This window comes from Myiozetetes cayanensis, unplaced genomic scaffold (assembly GCF_022539395.1).
Source record: "Myiozetetes cayanensis isolate MyiCay16 unplaced genomic scaffold, myiCay2020 scf3, whole genome shotgun sequence".
Classification (NCBI taxonomy): Eukaryota; Metazoa; Chordata; class Aves; order Passeriformes; family Tyrannidae; genus Myiozetetes; species Myiozetetes cayanensis.
Window position 1 is genome coordinate 8,034,762 of NW_026087521.1, and position 14,730 is coordinate 8,049,491.

Here is a 14,730-nt window from a genome sequence, read left to right on the forward strand (position 1 = left end):
CGCACCTAATTTAGACAATTTAGGCTTTGCAGGCTTATGCATCTCTCTGCCACACAAAATATGTAGTGCTCCCAGAAAAGGAGTTGCATTCAATTATTTTTTTATTTTTTTAAAAATTGCATGCAACTCTATGACTGGTTAAGAAGTTCAGATGAATTTAGTTTTAAGTACAAAAATGGTGCCAGGGAGAACAATAGCTGCTCCCATGGCATCTAAAGAGATTAAAATAACTCTCTTGAAAAATTCACGCTGCCCCATAAGGATGAACACTCTGCACAGATAGAAGCGTCATAAGCTCATTGCATTTTTGAGTGTATTAGCCATCACATGGTTTTGCTGGGATTCTCAAGGAAGGAAACATGTCATGCTGAAGCATGTCAGTGCTGATCTTTATCATTTAATTTGAATATCCATGGTGCAAGTATTTTAAAAGTTGGAAAGTTTAAAGATAAACAGATATTTTTCGTAAGACAACCCTTAACTCTCCCAACTGCTTCCTTTAAGCACCTGATAACAGCTGTGATAAAGCAGTATCATAAATCCTTTGAACCTCCACAGTCAGTGGACTTCTGTAGGAGTTTTTCCAACTAAGGACTGAGAAGGGAAGTGGATTTACAGAGGAAAGCTCTCAGAAGAAAGACATCTGTAATATTTACTATATAGATAAGGTAAATGTGTTGCGGCATAGCTTTTTATCTGTTGTCTTAGTGAGCTGGACTGCAAAATACTTCAGGCTCAGTAGTTTAATATAGAGTATCCCAATATGCAGAGTCATGCCACGCTCTTCTCTTGTAATGGGTTATGCCAAACTTGGATAGGAACAGATTTAGGCTGGAATCTGAAAAAGCAGTACAGTGCTCAAAGGCAAGGAAAAAAAGTGGCATGAACCTTACAGAACATTGCACTGGGAGTGCTGAAATGCTCTTCCTTAAAGATTAATTTCATCATTTCTTGCCAGTTATGAGGTGGTTCAGGAATGCTCAGAACAAAGCCAAGGAGGGATAATCTATCCTTTTTTAAGTTACTAGAACATTTTTTAAATATAAGCTCCTCCCAAGTACTGCCTACAGCTGGCATAGCCAACACTGCTCTGATTCTATATTTCCTATATTTTAAGTTACTGGCAAAGTCTAAAAATGGCTATACTAGGAAATGCGTTTCTTTTGATGCTTGGCTTTAAGAGAGGCATTGACTTCCTTTCCACATTTATACAGAAGCAGGAGACTGCTTACCCTAATTTAACTTTCTGCTCAGCTGCCTTTATCTCCTAAGTAAATAAAGCTGCTCACTATAGAGGCTGTGACCACTGTGATATTGAAATTTTGACAAAATGTTTCCTGTGGCAATTTGTGTCTGAGATAAACTCTGAATGTGACTGTGATATCATGCCTTCACAATGCAGAGCAGCAGCAGCAGCCCCTGCCTGCCCGTGGTCCCAGAGCTGCAGCGGGGTCTGCCTGCCCTCTGCTGTCACTGGAAGATCACTGGACTGGGTGAAATGGCACCTCTGGCACACTCCACACCATTGACACTGCAAAACATTCAGCTCTTTAACTTCTCTCAGCATTATTAAAGTACAAGTGGAAATAACGGGAATTAAACAGAGGCGAGGCTTCAAATCTATTTCTGTTTGGAAGCTGAAAATATAAAGAGACAGAAAAAAACACGAATCAGGCAGCCCTGACGCAAAGGGCGAGTTGAAAAGCGAGGGAGCTTTTGCTCTATCTGCTTTAGCTGTTTGAAAATTGGACTTGCATGTCTGCAGCTGTCCCCAGATAACAAATCCAGTTTTCTTCCAGTCTCTTAGGGTTTCACTCAGGAAATTATCCATTAATAAAGAAACCATGGAGGACTTTCTTTGAAGTGTGTTCTACATTCTGAAGCACAGTTTTCATAACGTGCTCCTGGTAATCACAGAAGGTGTTTGAACAAGGTTTTCAGTGAATTAAGGGGAAAAGAACTTTTTCTAGTTTATTTAGCTGTATGACAGCAACTCACAGCACCCATTTGGAAATTGTGACGGCATACACAGGAGTGATCCTCATTTTATGATGGTGAGTAAGTGTCATTAAGGTCAGATTTTTAGAGGAAAGTCAGAGTTTAAAGATCCAGATTAACACTTAGTCCAATCTACTGCAGAACATAAAACTGTAAACTGCTATTCAAGGCAACACCAAATATTTTTGACGGATCTAGATATTTTACTAACTGATTTGCCAAAAGATCAAAACTAAGCTCTGAATAAACAAGGTAAGAATGTTGCAGTCTGAGTCACTTAGCTACTACAAGAAACAGTCCAGCACTTTGCTCTTGTCCATTTGAAGAGTTAAATGTCTCACCTCTTTCCACTCCAGATCTGAATACGGACTCAAGCTCTTGAATTCTTTGTGTTTTCTTTTTTTTTAAAACAAATTCCCTTACAAGTCCTCAGATTCTCCTTTAATCATAGAATGTACTAAGTAGGAAGTGACCCATCAGGATAATTGAGTCCAACTCCTGGCCCTGCAGAGGACACCCCAGAATCACACCATGTGCCTGAGAGTATTGTCCAAATGATTCTTGCACTCTGATAGACTTGGTGCTGTGACCACTTCCCTGCAGAGCCTGTCCTGGTTCCCAACCACCCTCTGGGTGAAGAACCTTTTTCCAATATCTAACCTAAATGTCCCCTGACTCAGCTTCATCTTTTCTTCATATTTTTTTGTCTTTATTGCTTTTTCTCCCTCTCTTCAGTGAAGCCTCATCCTTTATTTCTTCTGCTAATCCAGTGCAAAGGCTGAACAAGATGTGGTGTCCATCCTGCTGGGACTTGGCTGTGCCACAGAGAAATACTGTCTGCCAAAAAGCCTCCCCTTCTCCTCCCGTCTGGTTAGTTTTGCTGCTTTAATAAGCTTTTTCATAAAACATTGAGGGTTGCACAGGTTTCCCTTGTTATTTTTAGACTTATCTTCCTGTTTCACGTATCTTTTATGGGACAGACTGCATTCTTTGCTTCTCCAGTTCCTCTCTTCTTTGATCTCCCCACTGTAAACGGGGCTGCTTAATTAAGTGAAATGTTTCACTTTATGGGTTTGTATTCCTCAGAAAGCCTCCTACACCTTCTGTTACTTACCAACCAGTTTTCCCCAACATGAATCACATTCCAGTTCATAGCAGCCTTTGGAAATGCTGCAAGCCCTGCCATCTTTCCTAATGGCAGAGGTCAGCAGAGAATTGCAAAGTGCCACCTGCAAAGTCAAGTTCACTCACCCAGCTGGTCTCAGCTCAGTTATCCTCAGATTAATGTTCTCCTAATTTTCTCACTTATCAACAGCACAGGTGTGTTAAATGGAGAAGCAATACAAAGTGTTCAGGACAAACACAAGAACAGAGTAGAATAAATCTTGCACAGCCAGTGGGTTACAAACCCTTAAAAAAAATAGGGACTTAAATTGTTTGTTCGTGATTTTTGTTGTGGGGTGAGTTTGATTCCATTGAAATTTTACACTCTTTTTCTCCTCCAAACCTGATTTGTTCTCTCTCCCCTGCCCTCTTCCAGGCTCACTCTGAGTAGCTGCAAGGTTAGTATGAAAGTCTCCCTACTGAGTGTCCAGTCCTTCTGGCCCAACTCTTCCACCCTCTAGGGAAGCACTAAGGCTTTTTTCAGGCATGTCCAAATGCCAAATATATTGTGCAGCTCTGATCAGACTACAGAGGAGAAGCCACACAGTACTCAGACCCCTGAGGAACCCAAGTTTCACCTTCAGAAGGCCTTATGTTTGAACCTTTAAAGGCACATAAGTTGTCTGTGCCCTGAGAATCATCTCTAAACTGTTATCTGATCTACACAAGATCATAAATCTATAAGTACTCCATTTTTAAAGTACTTCTGGGCATCTTGGAAGCTCTCACCCGTCTTCAGTGTTGAATCTTAACCCCTCAGGATGCAGCCTTTGCAGCATTTCTTTATAAACTCTACAAATTAAGTTCAATGTGTTGGGTGTGTTGGAGGTCCCCATTTAACACAGAAGTGACTGGTTGAAGATAGTTCCTCTATTCTACTTTTTGCTAGATGGATCAGTGATAGGGGAACTTATTTAGAGCCTGGAAGACTTTACATTTCCTGTTTTTGGCTAGCTGAGAGGTAATTAACCTGTAAAAAGAAAAACACCTTCAAGAGAAAGGAGGGAGAAGTTCCCAGGGCGAGAAACTCTTCTCCTAGGATGGAAGCCCAGACTAAGACATCTAATTCCCAGATAAGGGAGAGGTCTAAGAAATATTTCACTCTTTAATGTTTCACACTGGATGCTTCAAATGCTCACAAGAGTGACTTGCTAGCATGTTTCTTAGTTCTTCTTGTGAAATGCATAAAAATTCTCAACCTGGACATTATGAAATGCACCAAGCAGATGCCCACTGCACTCAATATTATCAAGTCCCTGCTGAGTATCTAGCCTGTGGGTGCTTGAGTCTCAGTGTTAAGTGGGTCCAAGGATCCATGTGACAACACGCTTTAAAACTGGGATTTTCAACACACTTGGAATAGAAACTCTTTTGAAGCTCCTAGGGAACTGCATTCGCTTTTAAAATTGTCTGTAGACATCAGCACTGCTGAACTACAGATGCATTATTAATGAAAAGGAGATGTTTTTACATTCCCAAATAATCGTCACAATTTTAATAGGTGTTAGATCCAGCAGCGCTTACTGGATGGTGTGAAGCACTCTGCAGTTTGACAAATTGGAGGTTTATTTAGGAGCCCAACTTCTGGCACCAGCTTTTGAAAATCTTGGCCACAGTTCCCACATAATGTTAACACAGTCACACCGTGTATCTCAGTACTGGGTGAGATCTACACATCCAGCACTCTGCTAAGCTGCAAATTTAATAAGACAAGTGAAAAAAGGAGAAAAAAGTACATCTGTGTGGTGTTGTTAATTTAATGTGCATTTGCTTTTATTTGAGAAAGATTAGTCTTTAACTTACCACCTCATGACTACTTTTGGATACAAATAACAGGTGAGGGAATACAAGGCATCTCTGTAGATCACCTGGGATCAGGACTTAATCCAGTGATTATTGTCAAACTGAGCTCACACAGAAGGCATTTCAAAAACTTTAAGTAACTGATGGACTAATTCTTTAAAAGTTTTGTGCCACAGAGTTTATAAGGTAGTTGAATAGAGATGCCCCTAGCACTTCCAGATTTGTTTCTCTTGAGTTTTGTCTTCTGTTGTTGTTAGTTTTTTCTGTTTATTTTTCATTTCTTAACATGTATATTTGTATCAAGTTGTCATTCCTGGCAGGAAAGGCCTAAGCAACCTCAAGAATAAATTATATGGTGAATAAATTTCCAACAAAATTCTTATCCAGCAGTACTAATTTGAATCATTTAATGTGATTAATTTTGCTTGACATCACTATCTAGAACAAAAGCATCACACATGAACTGGTTGTTTAGAATTCTCTATCAGAAACAAAAATATAGGCACCCCCTCTGTGCAGTTCACAGGCAGCCAAGATATGAATCTAAGGCAGGAGAGATGAATCCCACCCAATTGCAAAAGTAGAAAATGCTGAGAGAGCACAGTGATAGTGTTATAAGAACTTTTATGAAGCCAGATCCTCTTGTAGTCCACATGAAACAACTCTGCCAACCTACTCCTGTGACATTTGATGTAAAAGTCAATCTCTTATTGTCTCCAGTGGGAGATGTCACGTATCTGAGACAGCATCTGGTGCTGATGATGTGAGTAAATGTCCTCTATGACCTGGGCAGAGAGCACTGGTATCATTTTCGTGAGACCTGCAACAGGATGTGAACTCACATTTTCAGAGATGAAAGGTTGCTTCACTCACCCACTTGTCCATGCAGCCTTTATCACCCTACATCCTATTGATAGCCAGGAAAGGAAGCACAAGCCTACAGGAATTGTTCTGCAGTGATGGGTGGACACAGCTTTAAACAACTGCCTGAGGACTTTGCCAAAGGATGGTAAAAATTAATTTCTCATTCCCTTGTTCCACCCATCATGCCACAGTGAGTGACGCCTCTGGAAATAACTCCCTCAGCCAAGCACAACAGGGTCGCACCTGCCCCACTGTTCTTGGTGGTCATGCTGCCTTAGGATAGGATCCAAAACTCACTGAAATAATTAGAAAAGGCCCTGTTGACTTAAGCAGATCTGTAAATCAGACCCTTAGTCCTTGTTTCATCTAAATTAACTGTGCAAGCTGGCAAAAGATTTACCTGTATCACGTATGGTAGGGTTTGGGCCTTTGGGATTACTGTAGCAGCTCTCTAGTTCCATATTGTTAGACATTTTATCCTAGTGGTTTTTAGTGAGTGATGTCATTGCTCTTATCTTCCTCTGTGGATACATTTTTGGTAAAAATCTAGGAGATCTTTAAGACCCAAGGGGCTACTTCCATTTTTCACATAGAAATGGACTTTTGGGATTGAGCTGTGGACAGGTGAGCAATCAGCAGACTTCCAGAAGATGCTCATGGTAACTCAGAGTAGCAAGTGAGAACATGAACCACAGAAAATGGACATACAAGGGAAAATCAACCTCAAGTGCATAGTGGGGGGGGAAGAGAGTTGTTGCATAGTTGAGGAATTGAAGAAGTGAATTTGTTTGATCCAAAGAGAAAGTTGTCATGCAAGTTTCTCTCCATTTATTCCAACAATTTTTTGTTCAACAACTGTAAAGGTGAACATCTTTTTGAAATCAGTAGGGTTTTTGAGGTCTAATTGTGGTATAAGCAACAAAGACTTGGTTGTTCTTAAGGTAAGATGAAAATGTTCATTCCTGTGTTACTGCTTGTGTGAAAATTGTACACATGATTTGGTTTCTGGGTAGTTATTGTGCTGTCTGAAACATTTATCCCATATTGTGGTTTGCTTTATTTTTTTATCCTAAAGTCTATTTTTTGTCCCAAAGTCATATTTCTTTGTGAAATTATTCAATGGATATTGCTATCTTCAAAGCCAAGCTGACTACAGCCCACCTCAAGGATGTAACCTTTCAAAGATTTTCATTCAGGAACACACAGCAGAAAACAGAAGGTGGGAGATCATAGCCAGCAAGCCAGAGGGTGAAATTCTTACAGGACTGCTCTCAGAAACTCTCTAGGGAAAGCTCACTGCAATATGTGTTTCCAGTGGATTGGGATTTTTTCCATAGAACTTTTCTTCTTTCTTGCTTATATTCAACTGCCTTTTGAACAGTTATCACAGAACAATACAACCCTTTATTTTTTTCTTGTCTGTTCTTTCACAGCTATACATGAAATTGTACAGTGATACAAAACCACAGAATATGTGATGGAATTTGTCTTAATTCAAACTGGCACAGATTTGCTGTTCATGGAGAAATTGCCAAAATCTATTAGGTGATTCAGGGGCCTAAGACCTTTTTTCCATAAACAGTTTCAGATCCTTTATGAAGATAAGGATGCACAGACTTAGCTATTAGGAATTGAAACAACACTAAGCAAGTGGACACTTGTACAAAGTCAGTGAGGTCTCTAGATAGCTGTAAAATTCAGTCCAAACAAGGAATGCAAATAGGTTGTAGACTGTTAAATCATGCAAGTTACAACTCTGTCAAGTAAAAGCAGAGTTCAGGTTCAAGTGCAAACCCCATAGTCATGGTGCTGTTTAATGCTAGGATGGACTATTCTCCAAATGGCACCCTCCCTGTGGCACTGCTGTAGCAGTGGTTGGGGTATAAGGTAGAGCAGGAACTGATCCCAACAGACATTTCAGGTGTGACCATAGATGTGGATGTAGAACATCAGCTGGTCTGTGCCTCACTGGCCTATTTGGTTCCTGAATATACAGGTAGTTTCTGATACTTTTGAGAACATTTTTCTCAGTCAGAATTTTGTGTTTAGTTGCTACTGCCTTTGCATTTAGGGTATTTATACAGGGACACATACACATAGAACTGTGTATGATGAGAATCCTTCTGCACTGTATTAGCTGTATTTACTTCATGAGAAATTCATCCTCAGGAATGTGCACACCCTACCTGTGTGTGTTGGGCAGGGACTACATTTCCTTTATAGCCAGCACTATCACAGGGTGACCTCTGTGCATCCCTCAGCCCAGCGAGAGAGCAGGCTGTGGAAACCCAAGGGAGACACAGATCCTGGCTGATACTGAGCCCACGGGGATGGATTCTCTGCTAGAGACTGATGTTGTATAGCTGTGAGAAGGGAGTTTACTGGCAGTGGAAGGAAGGGCAAGCTCAGCCTTTGGCACTGAGTGTGTTGTTCCTAATGCGAATATTTTGGATAATGCCTAACCTTCCACAGTGGAACAAATCCTAACTACAAGCCCTTAGCTGTCACCATAGATTCAACATGTGTCAAACTGGAGAGGTGGGAGTGTGAACTAAAGTTGCCTCTGTCAAAACTGCCATGAAGGAGAACCATATAGCAACTCCACAAAAATCTTAACTTTCTCCTGACAAGCTTCAAAGACATTACTTGATCACATTTCTTTCTTTGCAGACTGTGTTAGGGCTCCACCTGGCAGAAAACACAGGGATTACTTACTTTAATTTTTTAGTGTTAAAGAAGAAGCAATCAGTTTATATGTAAAAGGGTGTCACCAATACCCTATGTGTCCAGTGTGTCCAGTTCATCTTATTCAGGATTTCTAGTGCTCCATTAACACATTTAGATACCTCCAGATTCAAAACAGAAGTTTTCTCAGACTTGGATTAGAGACTAAGTGTAAAACTAGGGACAGAAAAGAGGTGCAAACTGCCATGGGGAGAAAAGGACAGACAGGTGATCATGAGAGATCTTGGGTCATCAACACGACTCACCTTACAAATATGTTCCTGCCCTCACCCCAAAAAGCACAGAGGGGAAAACTTGATGGAGATTGAAGATTTAGGTTTATAGGATACGTGATGTGTGGAATATGTGGAAAACATACTTACTTGTGTAAGTGGAAGAAACAGCTGAAGGGATTAGTCAATATGGACCTAAGAGAGGTGGGAGTCAGCCCCAGCAGTAATTGAGTGACACTGGGGATGTATCTGAAGGAGTAAGTGCTGTAGCAGGTTGTCTGGACCAAAAGAGGATGAAACTGTGCTGTTCAAACCTAGAGAAAAGGATACTGCAGCAGCTGAGCTGTGCAACTGGTCAAGAGTGTCAGCTAAAGGGATGAATAAGGAAAGTCACTTGTGAGAAATAAAGGCTACAGGGATCATCTGGTACCTTCAGAATCTGTCTTTTTGAGAAAAAAAGTGCGAGGTGGAGGAGATGCAGTCACTGAAAAGTTGTGGTTTCTTATTTCCTGCCATATACAGGGAAAATATAGATATGAGTGTTACAGTATAGAAAAATGAACAGAGTTGAAGAATTTACTAGGGGCCTTCTGTCACAAGGATGTGAGTGGATCTCCCAGAAGAAACCAAGCTGTTAGTCCAACATCAGGGCATGCTGGAGAGGATCTTGCTCAATTCTGACTCACTGCATCAGCAGGGCAGAAATTCATCCACGAAAAGAGGAGCAGAAATATTGAAAACAGGAAAACCATGAGATGCTGCGCTTCAAACACTTGAGCTCATCCCACGGCAGCCACAGGAGGGCACCCCAGTCTTGCTGTTGGCGGCTCCACACACTGGCATTTGCACTGCTTCGACCAGCATGTAGCAAATTCACCTGCGTGCTGCTACCTGTGCCTCGAAATGAGAGCTAGAGAGCTTGAAAGGTCTCCTTCCCATCCACTCTCAGCCTCCTTGTCCTTGTAAAATGCCCAGTGTGATATTTTGCCTGTGAGTGTGGCTGGGAATGAGAAGATGGACTTCATTGCGGACACACTGAGCCCATCATGGGAATTTCTCCGGTTTTAAAGCAATGCTTTAAAAAAATGAAATATTGGTGCTGTTTTGGGATGAGAAAAATCACTGAAAAAATCTGATTTCTTACTGGTTTCACAAATCTTCTCACGGAAAACTTGATTTCTATTTGTACTTCTTTCCTAAAATTCCTCTCATCTTCTTGTTCCCTCTCTTCCGTTCAGTGTCCAAGCAAAACCTACGATCCACTCATAAAGTCTACAAGAGACTTCCCTGATGAAGTCATTAGCTTTATCAGACGCCACCCGCTGATGTACAAATCCGTTTACCCAGTGACGGGAGCACCGGTGTTCACTCGGATCAACGTGGACTATCGCCTGACTCAGATTGTGGTGGATCACGTCATGGCAGAGGATGGGCAATACGATGTTATCTTCCTGGGAACAGGTATGAGAGAAGAATTCCACTGTCAATCTACACAAGCCACATCCTTTTAGAACACTTTTAGACCAGCAGGTCCTGAATAAACCTGTTGATTAACATCTTTTTCCTGCGGATGCAGTTTCAGGAAACATTTAGGTGCAACTGATTCTGTTCCAGGTCCTCATGCAAGTGCCAGGACTAGACTAATTCGTCAGATCAAGGGATTATTACATTTGGGATTTGAATGCTTGCCTCCTGGTGCCTAGGTGATAAACCAGTTAAGGATTAGAGTACCTAGACTTTCTTATCCTCTAAGTACCATTCAGTACCTGTCTTTACATCACATGGCAGTCTGGCTCAAATTCCTGCTGGAAGCACATCAATAAAAAATTAAAAGGAAAAAAAAATTAACCTTAATAGCTCCAAGGAGTACTTCCTATTATCAGTAGTGATGTGGTGCTTCAGCATTATATCTCATGTGACACTGAACAGTTAAGAAAGATTTCAGACTGAGCCTAAGGCAACAATTCCACTCAAATAATTTTAAAGATATAAATTAGCAACATGATAGCTCCAAACATGACAACCAAGACTGAATAGAGAGAGGTTAAACTACTCTGTCAGGAAAAAAGACTGCTTTGCAATTTTTCTATGGATAATTATGTATCTATATGCATTTTCATAGTAGACATATGCCTGAAGGAAAAAGTCTAGTTTTACCATAGTAATTAAATTTAGAATCACTGTATGAATCACCCAATAGCAAGGTGTGCTAAGAAATACTAACATACCTATTCATAGCATTTCTGAAGTAATAACCTACAATTTTACTCCACTAGATTTTTTTGTTCTTAATCCGTAATTTCACATTCTCTCACTCTCAGTCTATATAGGTTTTGTAAAGCCACTTCTCACTGGTAGATCTGAGTGCTTTAGTTAGGAGGTCATTACCATTATCCCCACCTTACAGAAGGTGAAACTAAGGTACATGGAGGTGACAGGATTTATTCAAGTGAAGTGGATGAGCTACTGCCATGAGCTGCAGGGAAATTAAGATTTCAGTTTGAATCCTGCCCCAGTGCTGTGGGGTTACATAGCATTTTATCTGGCCTATGAGCCAATTTTGTGTCATATAGCACAGTTTGATAGGTGTGGATATTCTGAAGTAAATTGGGGAAAGGAGTGAATTGTCCCAGAGCATTGTCTTTTTTTAAAGTGTGGAATGTCTCAGCCTTCATAAGTTTCCCAGCTGCATTATCACACACACGAGTCCATAGATAGCCTCTCTCTTGGACCATCGAAGTCTTTCAGCAAAACATGTTTCACAACTCTTGTCTTCCAAAAAAAGAAAACATTAGAGTGCTTCTATGATCCCTGCAAGTCAGTGCAGTGGTGTTAGAGAGAAAAGCACAGTGTTGTTTTCTCCCTTTCTGAGTGAGAAGGCTGGGAATGAGCTTGAACCATGATGATGTAAAATTCTTGTTGCTTTCTGAAAGCAATATTTAATGCAGTCAACAAAGAAGGAAAGAGAACCCATTCCCAAACTGTGCAATGCCTAGGATTTGGGAGTTCTCACTACAATTCACTTTTCTTCTGATAATAGAATTTAGCTGTCTGAGAAAATGAGTTCACTTGTAAAAATGTACAAAATCTTTTAGTGGCTTATAGAGGTTGCTTTTAGATGTTTGTTGTCCTCCGTTATAAAGTTTTTCATAGGAGTAAAATTATAATGAGAGACCAGCAGCTTGAATACTCCCTGGTTATCTGCTCCTGGTCAGCACTAACAGTAACTCTTCAAGTGTAAATAGTCAGGTTCAGAGGTGTCAAGGCCAGTAAGTACCATGCAGTCACTAGATGGCACTCCATAATATGCAGATCTTTTTCTCCAGTGCCTTCCTTAAAAATGAGTTTTCTTTTCCAAAAGTATATAGTTTTATTCTATTTTCTCCTTTAAACTCATCATAAGGAAAAAAATGGACTCAAAGATAAAATTTCAAATATTACACGGAGAGACTGAGTATGGATATAACAGTAGCTTATTATATGTTTGAATGTACACAACCAACCTGGACATATACAGGCTTTGGCACTTATGTCAAACAAACACTGAAAAAAAGCTCTAATAAGTAACGCAAACTGAAATAATTTTGGCTTTGATTGGTAATATGATCTTCAGTAATTTAAGAAAACAAGAATTAAAGTCTCATTCTTTCCATTATAATATATTATTTTTCATAGTTTCAATACTATTCATAATGCTTAGGAGTAAGCTGCACTGTGCCATTTCCACATCCCAGCACCCCCAGCCCACTTCCCTTGAGCAGTTTTTGAGTTCTTTTTAAGGCCATTCAAGGTTCAGTTATGTGTAATGGTCTGACATGAAATGAGCAGATGATTTTTTCAACAAGCAGGGATACAGGTTAAAATTGATTAATAGATTTAACTTAAAAAATTCTGCTAGGTAACTCCAAAGAAATCATTTCTGTAATGATTAAACTAAGATTTTGACGCTGAATGGAGATCTTGTTCAAATATTTCTTTAAATTAAAAGATAAATGAGAAAAGTGCATTGCTTAACTCTTCACATTAAAATGAAACTTACTTCTGATTAAGGGGCTATACTGGAAGCAAAATAATTCTATAAAAAAGAGGAAATAATTTTTTGCCAATTTAGTTCCCTGAGCTGGTTCCTTGTGGGGTCAGACGGGCCCCAGTTGTGGCTCAGGGAAATGTGCGTAAAATTCTAGCTGGCAGCATGGATGTATTTGTCTGTGTTTGTGTTTGTGTAGCAGGAGCATTAGACCATCCCTGCCAGGAGCAGTCTTGGCTCAGCCATACAGTAAAACCATAAATGTACTGTATAGAGCTCTGTAGACAGCAGTAGATGCAACAGGGATAGATGTTGTTTGAAAGTCCTTGATGGATTAGCTTTATCCACAGGGCATGAAATGGAGTGGCCTATACATATTGAAACATGACTGTGGGTTTTACATGATGAACGTTTGTTTCAGACATAGGCACAGTCCTGAAAGTTGTGAGTATCACAAAGGAGAAGTGGACTAAGGAGGAGGTGGTCCTGGAAGAGCTGCAGATATTCAAGGTAAGCATTAATAGCCACAACATCAATTAAATATTATTCAGGGGACTTTAATGGCCCAAATTGGCTTTGTCTGTCTGGTTGTTTGTTTACTGGAACTAGTTCAAGTTTCCAGAGGGACACTATGTAAATTTTTAAACGCCTTGGTATTCTTTGGGCAAGTCAATTAAAAAATGTCCAAAACCAAACAGACCGTGATTTTTCAGACTTAGAGAAAGTCTCATTTATTCTGTTTTGTTCTCATTTGAAATCTTATTCTCAGCCCAAATTTTTTTATTAGTAGTATTTTATTTTTAATGTAAAATTTTCTGTGGCCCACAGGGATATGGGAGTATTCTAGGTACAATTATGGTTTTTTCTTTAAACAGACAGAATTTCACAGGTGCAGAGAAAGTCTTTAAAATAGCAACATTAGGAATTGAAAACATAAGGAAAATAAAACAAAGTTATTTTTGATTGTCAGTATGGTGATTTTGGTTATTTGGTGGTGAAGGCTGACTCAATATTTTTGACCATTTTGATTTAGTTATTGTGTAACTGGATCCCCACTAACACCAATACCTTCTTCATAAATAACAGCTTGTAAAAAGCCCAAGATTCTTTCTGTAGCACAGACACAATTTCTGATTAACTTCAGTGATGGTGAGGGAGATGATATCAACATGCCATTGCATCAGGAAAATGGAGATCTTTGTCTTCCCTACTGATTTTCTTTTCGATTTATCAGATTCTTCTTCATTCTTTGTGTTGCTTTCTTCTCATGCTATACAGCTGTTCTTCAGTTTTCACCTTGCTTTTCCATCAAAGTTTTTCTGCACACATGGCATTTTGATTACTTTCTGACATCCTACGTGCTGTACAGGGTCTAAGCCCAAAATTTTGTCCATACTGAATAAATGAATTTGGGACTTAGAGACTTTTCCAAGTGTAAGGACAGGATCATTAACAACTGTTTCAGAGTTCATTTCTCCATATGCCTTTTGATATTCCACGTGTATGATGAAACTTTTACTTGAAGGATCTGTATGTCTTCTTCCCACTGTTTTGGACACCATTTATAAATATTACTCAGAAAATACCAAGATTACTCAGTGGCCTACCAAGTAATCAGCAGTTCTAGTATGTGCACCGATTTGATGCATTCTTAAAACATAACGTCAAGGGAAAATGTGCCATATCATGTTTGAAACAAAAAAGAGGTCATTTTTTTCCTACTCAGCAGACATTCCTTCACATTTTTATTGGTAACACTTGTAACTGTTACCTCTGTGTTTTTGAATCCAGAAAATTGAAGGGGGTGAAGGGTGAATGGCTGAAAAAAATGTGCCTTATTTCCTCAAACTGCATTTGTATTAAACAATAGGCTTAGATTAATCATCTTCTGTTTGGTGTTAGATAATACCCTGAGCT

The 14,730-nt window shown here is 39.7% G+C and overlaps 1 protein-coding gene across 1 annotated transcript in view; it reads left to right on the forward strand.

The window, feature by feature from the left end:
• Window positions 1-14,730, forward strand: part of SEMA3D (semaphorin 3D) — a 138,245-nt gene that overhangs the window by 104,536 nt on the left and 18,979 nt on the right. The window contains exons 12-13 of the mRNA XM_050324641.1: window positions 10,025-10,247; window positions 13,235-13,323. Coding sequence (XP_050180598.1) covers window positions 10,025-10,247; window positions 13,235-13,323 — 312 coding nt within the window. The remainder of the gene's footprint in view (window positions 1-10,024; window positions 10,248-13,234; window positions 13,324-14,730) is intronic.